The sequence below is a fragment of the Tubulanus polymorphus genome, chromosome 4, assembly GCF_964204645.1.
Source record: "Tubulanus polymorphus chromosome 4, tnTubPoly1.2, whole genome shotgun sequence".
NCBI lineage: Eukaryota > Metazoa > Nemertea > Palaeonemertea > Tubulaniformes > Tubulanidae > Tubulanus > Tubulanus polymorphus.
Window position 1 is genome coordinate 9,508,851 of NC_134028.1, and position 21,524 is coordinate 9,530,374.

At 39.1% G+C, this 21,524-nt stretch overlaps 1 protein-coding gene across 1 annotated transcript in view; it reads right to left on the reverse strand.

Moving 5' to 3' along the window:
- Nucleotides 1–12,915, reverse strand: part of LOC141904288 (heparan sulfate glucosamine 3-O-sulfotransferase 6-like) — a 28,924-nt gene extending 16,009 nt beyond the window's left edge. Inside the window, exon 1 of the mRNA XM_074792867.1 lies at nucleotides 11,883–12,915. Within this exon, the coding sequence (XP_074648968.1) occupies nucleotides 11,883–12,670 (788 nt within the window). The 5' untranslated portion in view covers nucleotides 12,671–12,915. The remainder of the gene's footprint in view (nucleotides 1–11,882) is intronic.
- Nucleotides 12,916–21,524: the final 8,609 nt, after the last annotated feature.

Below are 21,524 nucleotides of genomic sequence, written 5' to 3' on the forward strand. Positions count from 1 at the left end.
TATGTGATAACTAGCAGGATACGCGGTGGGGTGGGGGGTGATGTGGGGATATATCAGCGTGACATGTCAATAATACAGCGTAGTGATACGAAAACACCAATTTCATGAATGTCCTATCAGGGGGAGACATAGGTAGCAATATGGCGGCGAATAAAAGTTTAATCTACTCTGATGTTTTCATTTCATTTGGTTTTGATTTCGTTTTACTAAATCTAATGCCTGCTTGTAATCATTCACATTTTAAACCAAAAAAACAAAGCTTTCCCAAGGTTATTTAGACCCAAATAATTGTCACATCCCGCCAATAACCACGATGTGTCCTCCAAAAAACCTTCAACCAATTCATATACTTATCTACATACGCCGTTCAGTATATTGAAAGGTCGCGGGGTTTCTACGATACGCTAATTACATCGGAGGACGGTTTACGTACATAAATCGTCTTAATCAACCGTCATACAGCCCAGCTATACGCCTTCATAGACGCGCCAAAATGCATAAATTCACTTCAAAGCTGTATTTGCTCGTTATGGCAGTCCGCGGCGATTTATGTCTGCAGAAACGAACGTATGCGATAAATTTCAAATTCGTTCGATAATAAAGCTATAGAAATGACGGGTTTTATATCAGCGGTTTCAGTGCGCATATTTTCTCCGGTAATTCTTCGGGCCTTTTGTTTGGCGAGATCAATTCCAACTCATTTGAGTTTTTCGAGCCCACTCGCCGAGAAATTGTCCTTACGCCACGATGCCTTCCGATTACATTTTTCGCTTACGGAGAACGCGCTGAAATGCGCGATTTTCACGTGGATTCGAGCGCATTGTCGGCCGTAAATGGAGTGAAATGGTTGAGCCAGAAACCTCCGGATTTTCACCTCACTGATAATACAAATTTACCGAATCAGTTATTGCGCATAATGCCGAGTTAATCCATTCATTGTCTGAACTAATCTAAATGGTTCTGTGTCCTCAGATAGCAGTCGTCATAAAACATCCGCAGTTATCACTGCTCCCGCCATAAACCGTCTAAAAGACTTTCTACTTCCTCGGAAGTATATTGCGAAGAATGCGATCTATCTGGTGATTTATAAATGGCATTTGCACTTTGAGAAAAATACTAATTTCACCGAAAATGGTATAATTTCATTACTATGGAATCATTTGACCTTCTTCTAGTACATAGAAGTATCACAATTACGACCAATGACCATTGCGCAGTTGATACCGGTTAAGGTCGATTCACCAGCATGTAACAAATCACCATCTTTGAGTAGTCTTAACCTAATCAAGGAATAAACGACTTCTGAATAACAAGTTAAAACCTACAAGTTTGATATTGACAAGTTTAATTTTGCTAACAGTTTCATTTCGGTTTCTCTGATGATAAAAATAAACTTGTCACTGTCAACCGTGGCTTTTTACTTGTGGATTTTACTTGTTGACAATATTGGTTAATCCTAAACCTGACCTTAATACCAGTCAACTTCTGAATAGAAACAATTTCAACATTAAAACAGTAAAAGCATTACGAATATCATCTTCATCCGTTGTGCATATCTCTAAGCACTTCAAGCGCTTCAGACGAAGTAATTTGTTTACATCTTATTCGATATTTCTTTCAATGAGAAAGCTGAAAGATGCACGGAACCCTGTATCAAAGTCAATCAGCAATGCACTTCAAAATACATGTGCTCCAGGCTTCAAATGACCACATCAGTACTAAGGTAAGTAGTAATGTACTAAAACGGTATCCTGGGTGCGCAGGATGTCGCTTCTCACAGTCAGTCTAATAAGTGTTTAGTGTTTTAAGTACCGGCAGATGGAAAACATTAATCAGCACAACAACAAAAGATCTTACCAATAGAACTCTTCATACCGACTATATTTAACTAGCTTTACGAGGAACTAATTACTATGTTAACGAGAATGAAATGTTTGGTCGTTAATCATAAACTCGATACGAAAATTGCCATGAAAACATAGCCGGAATAATTAATACACCAACGGTAACTCAACCCCGGGGCTTGTCGTGTTGATATCTATTTCGCCTGAGGTATTTTTTTTAGTATAGTTGACACGAGTGTGGTAACGAGCCGGCTTCGCGATGTGGACACGCTCCGACAATGGTCACTCGGGACAAGAAAACATCCCTATTTTATAGAAATAGAAGTGCTAGGGGGATATTTGTGAAGTTGTGAGGCGTGTATTTCAATCATATTAGAAGGCCTCGGTTACCATGTCAGAAACTGAAGAACACCTCATCATCACCGGAAACCTGCTGGCCAAAATCTCGCGGCTTAAGTCGAGTAGATGTACAATATGCTAACAAATTCATGGCTGAAATAATGAAGTAATTGTGGTTGAAAGAAAGGAGAGCTAATATATGTTTGTATTACCGGATTTAGAATCGTTGGAACCCATTGAAATGAATTGTTGACACCACTGATTTAAAATTCTAATTATCTACTCCGAGATATTTGAAGCCACACTTTATTAGCAGGTTTCATTGTAGCAGGGCAACAATAACTAACGGGTTGTGGTCACGTGGCCAGCCGGCAGACGAGGGCAACTACGTCTAACACACGCGTTGGTAATAATCGTTTGATAATCAAATAATCTCGCATTATTGTGTTAATACGTGTATACAGATCGTAATCATTGGCAATTCGATATAGAATGTATGGCTGTCTTCGTCGTTCCTGTGGAGAAAACCGGCGAGGACAAAGGACAAAACTGCGTTTGTTTACCTGAAAGCCGCGACGATGATCACCGCTATTCAATAACGGATCGATACGTATACAATCGCGCTTCCCTGGTACAATGAATGATACACTTCGCCTTTCGAAAGAAAATCGCATCCATAGGTTTTGTTAGTAGATACAGCCCATCCTAATGTCATCATTTCACTACTTCCAGATGTATCGACTTCATACACTGTTATGGATGATGAAAAATAAATATACTTAAGATACTACTATACTGGATAATCTGAAATCTTAACCAACACCGAATTAGGTTATGAACAGCCAAAGAAAAATTTTTCAAGCGATAATAGGGGCCTACCATAAAACACGTGAAGGCTTTGATGACAATTTTTCGCATGAAGTTATATTGTGGGACTTTTTAGTTTATCTACAGTTGACACGCACTGATCAGAGTGTTTTATTCGACTAATAGACCAATTATCGCGTTTGGATGATTACTCGTATAGCATACACACAAATCGGTTTCGGGTTTTCGGTTCATGTCTTAAATCGCTTTTGGTTTGACTATTTCACATGGCTCAGGATGACCTTTAAAAATGGGGGCTTTTTCAATCGGAATTGCGTAGGGTCTAGAGGGTCCAGGGGGTTAGGATGAGGCTATAAGTAGTTAAACAGAACCGATTTCAGCAGTTCGGCTTCGTGGTTCAGTTGGTAAAGCGTTATACGCTTACACTATCCGATGTCTTAGAGGTCGAATCCCAATTTCCGTTGTAATTCTTTGGAATTTTCTAAATTTCATTTATAGGCCATCCTGAGCCATGTGAAATAGCCAGACCCATTTGCTTTGTGCGCTAGGCTATCCCCAGTATTGCCTAGTTATCGAGATCTTAAAGAAGTGTCCTCTTTCCGTGAATCGAGTAACCGCGTTTTTGGTTGCATATATGAGCGCGGAGCTCAACGACGAAATCGTAATGGAACTAACGCGCCGCGAAATAGTTAAGAATCTTTTATTCCATACACAAAACTGGTTCGTTCGTCGCTAAAGAATAAAAAAAATCTCATTTTGCAGTCATCGAGTGCGTATAGCGGGCCCGAGTGGATCCCTTATAGTCTCACAATGACGAAAAAACAATAAAGCGAGCTGGAGAAAGAAAAACGGAAATTACGTACACCGAAGGGCTGTTGAACTGTTTTTGAAGAGCAGTTTAGATGACATTCTAATCCTACTTAACACCTATAATGCCGAGTTCGGCAGTGTTCATATTATGACGAAATCGGTGAAACGAAAAAAGATTTCTATATTCTGGCCTAAATGCTTGTGGCGCTAAACTTGTTCACATATTTGGTTACTTCGACCAGTTACATATTCCAAATCAGTCAATTAGTGACACAATAAAATCAAAGAATTTGTGTTGGAGACGATGCAAGGCGTGTGGTTTATAAGCCTCGATCACACGAAGACGATTTGGACCGGTCCAAATCGGCACGCATCAGGCCCGAGTCAAATTTGGCCTGTGCCTAATTAGACAGCGTGCACACGTAAACCACTCATTCGATACAAAACAAAGGAAAGTGAGTCACTTCCGGAACAAGTTGCAATTCACACGCAATGTATTGGCTCGTGGTTTACTTGGACTTGGGCCTGGTGGGACTAGGTTTTTGGTCAGGCCCAATTTGGCCCACACAAAACAGTTACGGGCCCCTTTAGCATCCGCGTGAACAGTTGTTCCTTGCCAAAAATGCGTGTGTGATCGCGGCTATAAGGTTGACGTGTGTTTCACATGTCGAACACACGGATATGATTTGGCCTGGGAAAAATTGGCACGGATTAGGCCCTTATCAAATATGGCCCGCGCCTAGATTGTCTCTCTCTTCACGACTCTACAGCCTCAAGGCACACCCGCCCGACAGTGCACGGAATACGCAGTTGATACGGCCATAGTGACGTCTGCACCCAACTACAATGCGTTAGTTATCGTTTTAATTGATATCCACCACGGCGCGTAGAATGTAACATTAACACGTTGTAATGACGAACGTCTGAAATGTGACCGTTAAATGTGTGACTCAGTGACGTCGGCGGCGAGATTGCGTTTCTGGCGCCAGTCCGATAATTCTATATGTCAACCTTACTAGATGCGAGTACGTATTACAGGGCGACCTGTTCCAAGGTCGTTAATAACGACGCCGCTGATCACATGACACATGATTGTTGTAGAGCGTTGATCTTGTCTTCGCGTGATTACATCCTTCACTTCATCTCCGGTTGGATTACTCAAGGCCTTCTTAATAACATATACCAGAAAACACACCGCCCTTCACACCAATCGAGGTCGAAACGTAACTACGTCAAATTAATTTCTTGAATTCTACTATCGTCTTGCATTCGATTGAAATTTCTCTATCTTATGACTTCAGGACGATGCAGGCTTGCACGTAATCAGTCCTATAAAATGTTGAAAATGGTTCTGCTCTAATACTTAATACACGGCAGAACTGTGGCTAGCCTGCCGATTTTCTACAGGACTGCCGCTGCGGATAGAAAAAAACCTTCAGGTTCTGAGATATGAGGAAGATTAGAGAGGGCATGTCGAGCTAGTTTGTAAATATATAAATGAGCCGGTATAAACGACTGGCGGAGAAGATCATTTGGCTTCTCCGTATATTGCTAGTCGCTCCGGTGATGCAGAAATAACTAATGACCATCCAACCAAGTAAACCGTCGAGAGTTTATACGTAGGGAGACGAGGGAAGCGACAAGAATACAGGGAGAGATAGACGAGGGAGAGATGGATTAAGAAGGGAGAAAGGACGAGACGGAACAGGAAAAAATGAGTGGGAACCAAGCATAAACCAGTGGATCAGGGACGCCATGCCCACTTTATTTGGGCAGTGGTCTAAAATAACCATCCTCAACAAGAACTGATAAAACTGGACTAGCTGCTGGCCGAGTAAGAATGAATCGATACAATGATCAGATTGTTTCGTCAACAACGTCTTCGATCGGATCTTACCGACCTTAAATTTCTTAAAGTTATATGACAAACCACAAAAAGAAGCTAGAGGCTTATATAAGGTATCAGACCTAAAAGTTTTGGAACAATATGGTCACACGGCCATCTTGTTTCCGATCGACCAAATTTTTCTTGTCATGATAGGCCGTAGGGGGATACACATACATACCAAATCCGTAAGAGAATTGATCAAAGCGTCTTCAATATAACCCATAAAATGTGCAGCACTTAACTTGTACCGGTATTGATTTTGCCGAACCACAGCCCGTGAGAGGAGAACGAAAATGAGAGCTAAGAGAATGAGGAGCAGAACCTTAGTAAGGTTAGACAAATACAGTCAATTATCCGATCGTGGTCGCGGAATCCATCCCGTATTCTCAATTCCAAGTTGAACATCTTTGTCATGACTTCAACAACGTAACCCTAAACAAAAGTGAAAATGGCACCGACGTCGTGGAATCCGTTCTTTTGTCTTGAATTCCACCGGCGGCAAGCGAGTGTACAGTTACACTATGCGGATAATTATTGAGACCGTTTACTGACCGCGGGTCATCATTACAATAGTCCGGGTGTATCGCAATAATGAGACAATATACCAAGTTCACGTATGGCTTTAGGCAACTCGATCAAATATCCCCGCGCCATATATCCACCATCATATTCATCCATATACACATACACCGAGAGGTATAGCTTTTGAAGTGGTTTATTCATATGAATCAATATCTAGATATCGGAATGGATTTATATCGATTAATACCAGTTTGTCTGTTTAATGACCCGTTAATAAGGTACGACCCACAGGCGATGACGTAACGTGTGGATTTTGCGTCATATTTCGGACAACGGGCATTTGCGTGTGGCATTTGCTCGTTCCAGTAGACAATGAAATTGGACTGTCTATGGAGTCCGCGAACGTATCCTTTTCGGTAGAATTATCTATTTAAATGATCAACGTACGTGATCGACGAACTCCCCCATGAGGATAGCGGAGGCAATTTCAATCAGCGGGCAGGAAAATTTATCGGTTGAATTCGACCTATAACTGGTTGCACCGAGACTCCTAGATAGAAAACGATCAACCTAGAGACGACAACGGAGACCCACTAATGGACACGCGTGGAGAACACGTCTGTGGGCTCCATATGGGAACAACCGTGGCAAACCCCCTCTAAGTATTGCTAAACGGCGGTATGGACGCCAAACTTATATCATCTGAAAGCCACGCGCCTTCTCAGTCGAAAACTGTTGGGACTTGCGTTCTAGTTTACAAGATATAAGCTGATAAAAACTTGGCTTTGCATCTGCACAGTTTGTGGCGGAAGTGACAACACTATTCGTTCTTCAACTACTCCGTGAACTGAGATTATTGTTATACAACCACGAATACCAATGATTGGAGCGAATGGGATAGGAATCTATGACGCAACTTATCAGTCCCGGGCAGTGTCCACTTCATAGCAATTCATATTCAAATTCAAACGAGGCGATCAAATATAGTGCACGCACGAACTTTTCAACTGTAGGTATTCAGATTGAACTCGAGGTATAATTTCCGATGTAACCTTTAAATGGATGACCTATTTACGAGCGGATAAAGCCCCCCTGCAACTAGACGAGCTCGCCGGTATCGACTAGGCCTCACAGGGGTTCTCAACGTGAGATCTCTGTCGTGCGTTACTCTGCGATTTTCTCTGCGAAGGACCGAGCATTGTGTAACTCGATTGGTAGATGAAATTGACAGCTCGAATCGCGGGGAGTCGAACCCGCTTTTCGAGAAACCTGTCATAAACCATGTCTCTCGGCGTATTTACACAAAGAACAGTCGTTCGCGTATTTAAGTCTGTGTGAAAAAAAAAGAATCGCCTATACACAGTCAACAAACCTGCTCATAACACAGGAGCTAGGTATTCTTATGACACACCTTGAATCTCCGTGACAATTTGCCCCGGTTTCGGATTCGATTCGTTTCATTCATATCTATCGCTTATTACCTAGGGTGTGGAATATCTATACACAATTCATCCGAATTAACGGAATTTATTGATACATATCCTAGTTTCGATATTGATTATGGGTCATTAACGGTGTTTTCAGCGACTGATATTTTATAATACGTCGATGACGTCTTGATACTTTATAAAGACGAACCACAATAGATATTCGTTAACTCATATTTGTAATATCGTCCATTATGTAGAATATTCTAAGGAAATTAAATTTTGATTTCAATTTCAATATAAATTTCGAGAATTGTTTGTAAATTAACAATTTTACGCGAAATTTACGCTATTCCGGCAAGTTGATAATGGTGACCTTATCTCTCCAGATGGCGCGACGAGCACTCAGTTTTTTAGCGCTATTTCCCTTGCAAAGTTAGTTCATTTTCGATCACCTAGGCTCCCGGATCCGTCCATTATTACAGGACCCACATACATTTCATTCAATTTCTACTCCGCGATTGGCATAGTAGTTCCGTGGATCTTTGCCAGCCAAATCTTCAATATTTCAGGTGCAGGTTCCTCATTTTTCTTACCGATAATTCCAATTCTTATTTATTTACGAAACAGAGAGGCAAAAATGTAAAATTACAATCAGAGGAAAGACAAACAGTTAATCAACGACACAAGCAAAATTGAAAACCACCGCGAAAGATTCGTCCGAAGGGCACACATAAAAAATAAGTTTGTCTGCGATCATCAAAACACGGAATAGCCTCATTACCTGTTTACATATTAATGTATTGGAGCTTTTAATGGCAATAAGACCGATGTATAAATAATTAAACAAAGTCAGATAATTAATGAGATTGAGATGCCGCTCGCTGCAGCGTATACCGAGACCTCATCACTCCCCGGTTAATACCCGGCACCACTGAATCAATCGTGGAAGCTCAGGCCATACGCATATATTCCTAGTTTTAAAAACCCAAGTAACACGCGTAACGCGCCAGAATTTCTATTTTCAATCAAATATCTAAGGCTCGTATTTGCATATCGACGACAATTGCATCCAATTCGACCAAATCTTCATACAGGATTTGCGGAAGCTCGCTAGATCGCTGTTTTAAATCAGTATTGCGCTTTAATGAAACGTTGATTCACTTCGGCACGGCCTGCTATCAGTCAAGTCTCGGGGCGGATAATCGCCTTGTTCTTTAGGCCTTAAATATCATCAAAGGATCAAAATTAAGCCAAGAACAAAGACGAGTTTACACGTAAATAAAAGATGCATCGAGATCCATTAAAGTATACACCATTGTCCCCTATTTAATGGCTTGTATCGGCGACAACGGGTTTAAAACAAAAGAATGTCGAACGAAATGTAACATGATTTTCAATTCGACGCTAGAGCAGATGCCGATTGTTGATTTATCGTCGAAATCGGTTCAAGTTCAATGACAGCAGTGATTTTACATCGTTAAGCCACTTCAAGCAATTCGCTATTGGGAAAAAAATAGTGTTTACCGTAGGTTTGAAGATACACCACAAATCTATAATTTTCTAATTGAAAAGAAAATTTGCGTTCGTGGAAAGAAAAAGTCGGAATGATTCGTACAACGTTAAAACCTGATCCGACCTGCTGATTACATTTTGATTCGTAGTCGGTTTCAAGGAGGCCCCCGGTTGTTACAATCACGAGAGTCGACACACTCAAACGTAGAGGTGTGCCAACCCGAATCAGGTAAGCTAATCAGGGAAGAGAGGGCTCTCAACCGCTAATATTGTTCAATATGCAACTCAATACGTTGCATAACAAATTTCATCCCATCGGGGTTCACTGCTGATAAGTCACTCGGAGATAAGATTCCTGTCGACAAACGCCATCCCTATGTATGAGAGCTATATATATATATATAGAGAGAGAGAGAGAGATTCCTAGAGAGCGATCGATGAAGTATCGGCAATATCAGTTTAGATTTACCGGCGCCCCTCAGAGAGAAAGCGCCGAGCAAGATTTATCGATCTGCGCCGTCTCGCTTTATAAACGTATATATCTGTATATTCTATTTTAATTAGATTTCAGTAGATATAACGGGTCCAGTTTCGCTGACGGTATTGAAAATCTATAAATCTGTGGGTATCTAATAAATACTCGCATAGAAGTAGAAGAAATACTCCCCTCTATGAGAAACGCCCGCGATTGAATTCCAAACGGCAGCCAGTAATTAATTTTCCCGCACTTATGAAACTCGCGCGACGCATTTTACCGGTTATCAATCTCTGTTTTACGAAACTAAATCAGGTTTAATCTACGGATAGACGCCGCAAATGTTCCAATCAGTCCGATACAATGAAAATATACTTGTTTACGCAAACATTTTCCACAGTGTGGTGTAAAATCTGCTCGACACTTAATTCACAGAGGCAGCGTTCGGTGTTCTGTTCATTGTTGGCCCAAATGCGTCAAATTAACATTTTTAAAATAAACACATCGAACCAAAGCACACAGTTCTATAATCAAATTTCGCCCAAGTGATAACCGATAGCTCGCATGCGCTGATAAGACTTTTATATTCGACAAAGCATTTGAACATTTCGCGATTTTTAGGCGAGACCAACAAAGCCGAGTCGGAATAAGACATACGTATTTTCTGTGAAGCTATTCGAGCCGTAGTTGTGGCCTAGTTGTCTGAATATTTGGCAGGTAAATATTAAACAGACTTCTGACACCGAGTCAATCATATTAAAGCAGAAATCAAAGAAATATATGTGTATAATGTGATAAATAGCGATTATATAGTGTAAATAGCACATAAATAACGCGTAATAGATCTTACTAATGTATAAACAAGATCAACGCAAAAGTACGTAGAGGTCTGTGCGAATTAACAGCCCACACATGAACTGGAAATATTTCTGATAGACAAAAAATCAGTAAATTGATGATATATGATCATATGGTAATATGAAACCCGCCGACTCCTACAGGCGACTCGAAGTTCGGAGAGATATCTCGATAATTCCATCCGAGTTTCGGCGAAACAAACAAAAAAAAATTCGATAATCCGATCTCCCCTCGGAGCGAGGGTGAATATGGCGTTATTTTACGGCGACTGGATTGCGCCTGAGTTAGAACACGGGAAAGATGATTCTATTTCTGCGGGAGTATAACCGAGTCTGAGCCTCCAGACAAGCCCTGTCTAGTAACATTTATCAGCACAATGTTATTACAATTAAATAGATTAGCATTTAATTAAACACTTTCACTGAAACCGTTATCAGATGTGTTATAACATTATACAACTCCGGACAGTAATATTGAATAAACGTGTTTAAGCAAATTGATTCAATTATGCTATGGATATTCTCGGGAGTCATCGCGGGTCCGAAACCCTGGTCGAACATTCGCCAGCGAACACATAGAACAGACAAAAGAAATTAGCGCCACACCTAGGGCCGCGGTTGTTAAGTCGCCGCGGTGTCGGCTCCGGGCAAACTCGCAGATAGCTCAGCGTCTGAAGCGTTTCAGCGTTGATTGACGTACGTAAACGCTGCGCGTCTATTAAACGTACGAACAACTTAGTAACGCTAACAATTCTAACATTTGTTACCTTAGTAATATAAGCGTGATACATATAAACGTACGCTATATCACACCCGGTAAACGCATAATTTGTAACCGAACACTTATAACGCTTAACGTTAAGTATTGTTGCAGCGGTTATTACATTTGTAAAACGACGTCAAGAGGCGCCAGGTACATCGATATCCGGCGTAAAACACGGAAACTATATATGCGTCCCCCTAGTTTCATTCATCAGTTCATGCGCGGTTTCAAAATGACATTTCAATCCAAATAGTTCATCGATGAACTATACAACTGGGTTTGTCATTTTGCTGACCGATATAGCGTTAGAATCAAGAGGATGGTAACGACTACAGCCTTTGCTTCATGAGATCTTTAAGGCCAGTTTTGTGCACCTTTCCACACAGGAATTCATTGATTTATGCTAGATTTTTTTTTCAAGTTTTGCCTTGAAGAAATGAAGGATCTCTCTCTAGTTCTCTATTCCTTCAAGGTATTTTACCCGAGTTGAGATTTTCACTCATCTTAACAAACGTATCAATATGCGTTGATTTTTATAATCTAATTCTAACTGACAAATGACGATTAAGTTTAATATACTGTCAAAATATATCAGAACATTGAATTCAACTTACCGGTACCATTCTAATCCCAGGTCGTAATGTCTGTCGAAGAAATGAATTTCAGGACCGGGCGCTCTCACGTCAGGGTGTATGCGCAGAAACTCTAGTAAAGCTCGCGTTCCGCCTTTTTTCACTCCGATAATAATAGCGGTCGGTAGTTTGCGGGTGCCCCCGAATCGAGTCCGTACCAAGCCGGGCGAAATTTGTAACTTGTGATTCGGATGAAGATGAGCCGCATAGTCCTCCTCATTTTCGTGGTACTCATCGTCATTTTCATCTTCGTTATCCGCGTTCTCTATCTCACCGTTTATATTTACACTTTGAGCAATATTTTTCGTCAAATCCTTACTTTTCATATCTACTCCGCGATCGTCATCGTCGTTTCTATTATAACTACTTACATCCATAACGTTACCGACTGATATATTTTTTCGTTTATATTTAATAGCACCACCGTTAGTTCTAGCATTAGTCCGTTCGTACTTGAGGAGGCTGACGTTCGGCACAGCCGTGTTTAGCCCGTTTCTATCGCCCCGTTTAGTCGCCACCGGGCGCGGGTTCGAATCGGCGACCAGCGGAATCGAGCTTTCATCGTCCTCGACAGAACGGTAAAACCTGCGCGACAGACCGATCGATTCGGACAGCGTCCCCGGCTGTGTTTTGATGACGGCGCAGTAACTGAGGCTTACGCTGTAGATGACCACAGAAAGCGCGATAATTCCCGACGACATAAGTATCAGGTTAAATACTTTCCACGCTATGATAAATCCGGACAGGTTCTGGTATCGGCCCCATGCCATCGTTCACACCAACAACGCGAGTTGCATTAACCGCGGAAAACTTTGACTTCGCCATCCGCTCCTGATGGTGAACATGTTACTGTGCACTGCTGCGCGTCGTATAGCGACGCGGCTGAGTTTATCGATAATCCCGAACTCTATTCGTCGCTACAGCTCGTCTCGGGTGAAATGTTTTCGGTCTGTCTCCAAGCCGTGTAAAGAATATATAAACGTTCTCTATGGCGACTCCGTTGTTATCGTTACAATGTTCCACATCGTACTAAAACTTCCATACGAAAATCGCACGCTAACCGAGAAGTTTACACCACGTGACAGCTGTTCGACCGCTCTGATTGGACGCGACGAAGCAAATGGGAAGAACCCCGTGCGATTGGCTGTTAAGTGTCACTAATAGTAGTTAGTTCCCCGAGGCGGGTTGAATGTACAATAATAATGACAATGTAAAATTTAGTATGATAGCCTACGCATAAACGAGCGGTCACGTCTACGTGCGTATATATGTTTCAAATCCATAAAACTGTTAACACCATTTTCGAACAACATTCCTCAGAAATAGATGGCGTATTGATATTTCATTTCCATCATCTCATTTTTATGGCATTTCCGTGAAAAACAGCCTTGGATCTATGGGATTTCTAGGTAATCAAGGCAAAAAAGGCGGCTCCGCCGTGACTGGCGATGTCTACTTTGCAAGTGTTACGTGGAACCTTTTCTCCTGTAAAGCTTTGCTTTCGCACCCGAGCTTCAGAAATCGATGATGATGACGATGATGATGAACAAGATTTATGTAGGGTCAGGATAAGCAAATCTTCGTATACTTCGGTGCATTTAAAGCGATTATTCTGGCGACAAGGCAGGACCTAGGTTATGACTTAAAGAGTTATGACTGGTCTAAGACCGCGTTTATTCTATCTACGCAACGACTGAAGTTAAGTCTTTAAGGATATCACTATTGCGGACTTGTTACAACTAATGGCAACCGGACCCCGAGTCTTGATAAAGTTTTCGAAGAACCCTCTTCTAAACCGTCTCACAAAGAATGGACTATAAATTTTCCCGTCTACTGTCGTCTACTCTCCGGAACTTTGATGTTTCCACTAAAACCTGAACCTAAAGCGATAATATTCGGTTATCTCGCAGTCGCTTTGATTTACTGGCGTCGGTAGTTTATTCAAACACTTATAAAACCGATTAGAAATCGATTAAATGTTATCGATTATTATTCATTTATCGAAATGTTTTGGGTTTTGGGATCGTCAGTGTCGAACCGAGGTGTCGAATGTTTGTAGAAGCCTTAACGTGATATTTCAGTTTGAACTATATTTAATATTATGATTTCGCCTCCAAATAATGCATTCCATTTATGCATGTATTATAACACATTTTCATTCGCAGCCATACAATGAAAACGAATACTTAGAAAACGTGAAGCACAGGTATCTCAATTTCCTAAGCCTGAGCTAGGGTGTTCTTAGTTAAACCAAACACAAGGAATACATCAATGATTGATGATATAAGTAATAAATCGGAATCGATGAATTTAGGGAACTACGTTAAATTGAGGTTTAAAAATTATATCTAATTTGATAGTTCGCAATCGTATGCGCACAGATAGTACGGTACAATTATTTCCTGGACTTTTTTCCTGTAAATATCTTTTGTAAGTTTGTGTATATATTTATTTTCTTCTGGTGATTCCTTTCTTTTCACTGAGAATCACGTCATTTGATTATGACGAATAAAAAAAACTGAAACTGAAACTTATGATTAGTTGCTAAAATTGCTTAAATTAGAAACTCCCGAAAAAAAACTTGCTCTTTTCTTTAGTTATATATATTGAATGTTATCGAATATATATATATATATATATATATATATATATATATATATATATATATATATATATATATATATATATATATATATATATATATATATATATATATATATTTTCGGGAGTTTGTAATTTAAGCAATTTAAGCAACTAATCATAAGTTTCAGTTTCAGTCGAATTGAAAGCTCATCTATCAATTCGAGTCGAGACATTTTGAAATACACGTAGGGCCTATTGTAAATAAGAGTTTTTGTAGTAGAGATCGAGTGATGTGCCGACGTGTTACGACTGGCGCCATCTAGAGACAGGTGTTATAAGGTTATCGGCGCGTTGAAAGGGCGGCTGACCGACGGACCGACAGACTGCGCCGTTCTGTCATAAAACTGTCTTACAATCGCACGCATGCATGCATAATTAAAGCGAGCAATGTACTTTTGAAATCAACCAAAATATGAGGTGCTATCATATGATAAGATTGAGGCAGAAACGTGCCTTCTTTAAGTTGAATATGGACAATTTGATAAAATACGTATCGCAATGCAAGCGTAAGTCACATTAGTTAGGATTCTATTAAACAACAGGCGGACGCACAGACGCGCATACCAAGTGTAATAGGTAACAGGGATTGTGAATTACATGGATAGTTAATAAATGAAGAAGTCCCGCCGCGATGGAATCCTATGCAATCTCATGATGATTCCTCTCATTTTCCCACCTGATGATGGCTGTTAATCAACAGCATTTTGGTTTCATTTTGATACATTACTATCATAACATTCTATTGTGGGACCCTTTTTGCGACAGCGCCACGGCGCTGGAGCATATTAAGTCGATCGAACCACCTGGTGTCTTCCAATACCACCACCTAGTGGGCTCAAATTCAAGTTCAAATATACTTTATTGATACTCATCATATATACTTAATTGTTACTTTATTCAATACTTTATTGTTCCCAGTACTGCAAATACATCGGATTTCCGCAATTAAGTAGACAGAACACAAATAAAATTAAGAATTTTTTAGTATTCAGAAAACAACGTACATGTTATTATTCAACTTTAATTAGCAATGAGGAGATAATTTTTTGCGACACTCACGCATTCCCTTTCTGGAAGGCTGATCGGCTCTTCCCTGAAAAATTAATTGCTGAATCGACGTCCCGCTAATGATGAATACTATTTTTAGATCCCCTGATTTCAAAATTCAAAAATATAGATTTATATGAACCTTAGGTCTACCTTGTAATTAACAAATTATTCGAAAGCAAAGATCTTGCATTCGAGTTTATTCATTTTAAGCAGTTTCTTTATTTCAAGCCTCGGATTGATTGTCTAAATCTCTTTGCTCTTCTCATGACTTGTATTCAATTAAATTTTCTATTCTCATTCTACAATTTGTACGTGAATACTATGAACGGTAGCTTTTGTTTCTTTTCGTTTCGTTTTTCATAATGATTTTGTAATTTATTTAAATCTTCATTTTATCGCGACGGGTGCTTCCGCTTTTAAACTGTTCGTTTATTACTTCCGATTTTTTAATCTTCATTAATTTATTCATTCTTTATGACTTCTCTCTCCAAAATCGGAATTGTATCCTTAGACGCTTTTGATCTTGATTTTTAATGACTTTGCAAAACCACCTGTCGCAGTATATTTCCTTTTAGAAATATACCTTGTCTCATTTATCTCACTATAGTATCCATGATTGACACGGGGTATAGAGTACATGGATGGTTAGTTTTAAATGTAGCCACCAGATAGAGACACCAGCTGGTTGCGCACCCCAATGTTGGCAAGAAGACGGAATATATCTTACAGTCGTTTTGATAATTTAATATACTGGTGCAAATCGATGTTTACAAGAATTTCATATTCAATTTTAGATATCGCAGGTCTATCATCCATAATCATATCCAATAATTGAAGGCTAAAATAGAAAGAAACGAAAATCTTATCCAAATCCATGCTTACTAGAATTTCAAATATGATTTCAGACATCGCGAGAGAAAACCAGTATCCATCATTTTGAAGAAATAGTCGATGCGTAGTTATTGGGGGCTAGTTTCCTTTAGAGGCCGGAAAGTCGTTTTCGTAGTTTTTGAGAATGTAGATGAGGTTCAATTTCTAATTTCCTACTTTCCTAATCCTAATTTCTAGGTGAAACCATAATTTCTTTTTCTTTCGATGAGCAAGTGAACCGCGATTTATGCACTAAGGATACAAACTGGACGGATGTCAGTCACACGTTTCTCTAAGGTAGTATAGGCCTAGTAATAGTAAACTTCGAAGTTGAACACGTACCCTGAATTGTTTTACTCGTGTAGCAACATTTTGGCTATTGAAACCCCTCTGATTTAGAATAAATGTACCCTAACAAAATGGTGGCGATAGTAAATCTGAAATAGCTTATTGAAGGACCCTTTTTTATTTGTGAAGATAATATATTGATTATGAATGTAGTATACATTTTGATTTCATTGAATTTGGATTAAGATAGTACGATTTAGGTGCTTATCTTTCTAGTTCCTTAATTTACATGCATCGGCATGCAAGTTAGCTGGCGATTCTGCCTGTTAATAAATCATCAAACCTAGATTTTTTTTTTTTAATTGAAGTTTGTGTCCTGCCTGCAACGTTTAGGTGATGAACTAGGCCTTCGTTTGTTCAAATGTTTACTATAAATCACTCACAAAATGCCGTAAAAATTTCTGAAATCTGAACTTTTACATATCGAAAATCCTTACTTGAGAAATAGCCTAATTTATTAGAAGAGGTAGTAAGCCTATTGTGAATAAAGTTTCTCATATCCTAAGACGATCATATTCTAATCATGTATGGATAATCCTTTTTCCTCGTTAAACTATGGAAATGTTGTGAGTGTAAATAAATCTATTATCCTCTTAAAATCGGCGAAACGGTTTACTCAATATAGTTGAATTAACGGCATGACTGTAACAAATTTCACCCAAGCTCCACCTGGCGTATAGGATGATGGCATAACATTAAAAAGTTCAACACTAAAGCCCGCAGCACACGGCACAACATCTGTTTCGCCAAAACAGAGATCACGTTTTTCAGAAAAACGTTTTCGACTACTCAAAACGTCTTTCGCAAATCAAAAAGTGCTTGTTTCGTGAAAACGTTTTTCTACCCCGCACACGGCATAACAAAACACATCGAAAACGTTTTTCGCGAGGAAAAAAACGTTTTTTCGGTGCCGTGTGCGGCGGGCTTGAAACTGTTGAAAAATATTGTTTGTAGAATTGAAAACTGTTGAAACGCCCCATAAGAGGCATCATGAATATGACTGTCTCACCTGTACCATTCCAGTCCGAGAGAATAATGCCTATCGAAGAAATGAACTTCTGGTTTAGAAGCTTCTATTTTCGGATGCATATTGAGGGCGGATATCAGCGCTCGAGTTCCGCCTTTTTTCACTCCTATTATTATAGCTGAAGGTAATTTTCTTGTCGCCGGGCACCGAGTCGTTTCATTCAACGCGGACAAGGATGCTACGATAAAAGTTGATTAAAAAATACATTTCTATACATATTCGTGTTCATAATGGAAATCGTGTTCATTTAAGGCCGTTTCATCAAAGTTGGATTACGGATTTGATGGGCAAAAATTTGAAAAAGAATAAGTTTTTCTTAGAACGTTGGATTCGTTACCAATTCGTTACCAAGTCATCGGAGCTCAGGGGGATTTGAAAGAAAAAACATTTCTTTACTAAATGGTTTTATTTTGTGGGTCGTTTTTGATAATTGTACCCGAATATTGTCTCTACGTATTTACTAGTAAAAGAAACGGCCTAATGAATTTAAGAAAGAAGCTGTAAATAGAAAATATTTCCGGTCTTGAATATCATTGAGCGACAACCCACAATATAAATCTAAAACAATTGCTACTGTTTTATTCCTTACGCTTTGGGTGGAATCCTTCCACCCATCTTCAGAGTTAATTGGAAGAAAAAAACAGTTGCGTAGATTTATAATGTGGGTTTTCGCTCAATAAAGAAATAAGTTTTCAGTTTCTAGGCGTCATATTGTGGCGGTCCCTCGACGTCCCAATTTTGTTGCGATCTATCGCATTTCGTTGAATATCAATTAGCTACTCTGTCAGTTAAAGGGAATGAAATGCGGATTATTGCTAGTGATTTTCTGGTCTTTCGAACGCAATAAGAGCAGCGATGATATCAAACCAAGGACTGCATATTTTACCGCGTGTCAAGAAATTCGCTTATTTAATTGATCATGAAATATCTTAGTATCCGTAAAACCTACATTCCCCATTTTTCCAGAGATGGTCGCAATTTTTTGGTCTGCATTAGAATTTTTTGAAGACGACAGGTGGTTAACAGAACCATTCACAATATATTTGCAACTATGTCTGTATAATCTGATGGCTAATAGCTAATCATGACAAAGTTCGCCACTTCTTTAATACTGGTGTTGAATGAATAGATACGCGCAGTTTGTCAACAACAAAAATTAAGAAGGAACTAATGATAAATCCGGGCAGAAATTGGCAAAATGATAACGAGGTATCATTTACGCCTAAAAAAACAAAATCATTACTTTTCCTTTCACTTTTTCGCAACTTTTTTTTCCCAAACAAACTTTTTGTTTCGTTTGTACTACTTTTCTTAACACGCTCGTGGTAAATCCTACTTGTGTTATAACCTTTGCGAATCACGTCAACTTCATATTCATCTGTATGTTCTGGACCAGTTCTATATCCTCTTCCACTTCTGTGCGGTAATTCATTTAATTCCCAGTCTAACCGGAGGGGCGACAGACGGCTATTGCCAATGATCGAAAGCATCAGCATCGTTGTAATGATAATCAGTATCAAAAATCGTATAGCAGACTGCCGAGTAGGATCCATTTCTGTACGTATAACTGTCGAGGTTGGTTATGGACCCGAAGGACAGCAAATCTTTATAGTACCAAATGGCTGCGCTCGTTGGAATGGAACTTATTGAGTCGATATGGCATTCGATTTGAAACCATTATAGTTCTATAAAATCTAGTCACATTGTCCCGAATATATGGTGGCTGATAAGGGCCATAGCGTAAAATTCCTGGTATGTAAATGAGGGCGCCAGAACGCCAGAACGCCAAAACGAAAAAAACGTCCAATTTTCTCTAAAAGTTCGTTTTGGCGCGGAGAAAATTCCGTTTTGGCGTCCCCGCCAAAACGAACTTTCATTTTGGCGCCCACGCCAAAACAACGAAAAACGTCCAATTTTCTCTGAAAGTTCGTTTTTTAAACAAAAAATTCTGTATACTTGACCGTCTATCACACAACTCAAAATTTTCAAAACCAAACCTTTCGTTTCGCTCCCGGCAGGTGTGGTGGGTTTGTAAGGGACACTCAATCAAAAAAAAAAGATCAAACGATATTTATCAACAAAATAAATAACAGGCTCAATCCCTATTTTTAAGATGAAAAAAGGTGACGATGTATTGTCCCATTAGGCATGAAAAATAAGCGCCACCAGTACATCATTTCTTGATCCTCATTAGGTTTGGAAAAAGAACTGAACAAACGGAATGAAAGTCAAACCAACGACGATTTAAAACAGGCATTTTATTGATAACATAACATATTGTATACAAACATCAAATAGAAAGTATATTGCGACCGAAACTGATTTTGGCACCAATTATATCGAAGCGTGTTTATTAGCATCGGCTGTTGTTTTGTGCGCAGATTTCTTATATTCTTACATGAAACGACGAATTTATACACAAATTCTGATTATCACATATCCACTCAGGTTCCAGTTCCACAGTTCCGAGTTACATTTCACTCTGAAAATGAATTTTTTTTTTAATTCAATGTTTACTCTAACTATCACAACTGTGAAACCGGTAACATATGTTTTAACAACAAACTTCAGCACCAACAATGGAAATGTGCAAGTGCGCCAACCCCTATAATTTGAATCGAATTTATCGAAATATACTGAATTATGAATAACACATCAAGTATAGTACTCAACAGATTTATCCAAGGGTGTATTGGGTACTCTTGCCTTACCACGCTCACGAGCACAGTAACCCTGGGTATACCAGAGAAAAAAATGGCGGCTCTCATACGCACTTCGGTCATATTTGATGCAACGAAAACAAAAATTATTTACTCGAGATTGAGTACCCTATGTGTCCGCGGTAGGTATATATATATATATATATATATATATATATATATATATATATATATATATATATATATATATATATATATATATATATATATATATATATATATATATATATATATATATATATATATATATATATATATATATATATATATATATACCTCGATCGAAATGCGTCCGCAATATGGTTACTCATCAACGGCGCGTTAATTTTTCTTTCTTACTTGCATTTTCTATAAAGTTCGAATTAACTTTTCCCACTTGAAAAAAAGTTTTTAAAGTGAAATCTAATACCGTATCCTGAGTGGGAAAGTCAATCATCGTATCATTGAATTGTTTGTTAATATTCGGATTTGGAATCCTGCTAAACCAGTTCAAATTGCATCATGAATAAACTAAGTTTAAATGTATTCAACGGACTGTTTCATTCACAATTCGATCGCGGGAGAGACCAGCTCGTCCTTGGAATGAGTTGTCAGAGTCAAACTTAAGCCACAAATGTGGAACTGGAAGCAACACCTCGCGGTCACAATAACACAAGACTGAAGACTGATAAAGGGCCTTGAATTGAACAGGCGCCATACTGGGCGAACTTCGGTCATCGGGGTTAGTCGACTATCTGCGAACTAAGTGAATAGGTTACGACTGAACTATGTGCGTTCGGTTATCAGCTCCTACTACTAGTCGACTAATTACGAAAACCGAAGTTCGTCCTAGTGTTGAACGAAAGCTGGCAAATCCCTGAATGCAAATCACATTTTGGTGCTTACAATTAAAAATACAAAAACACATTTCCAGTTTTATAGATATACATTCAGTTCAAACATAATGATATTTAATTGTTATTGCCC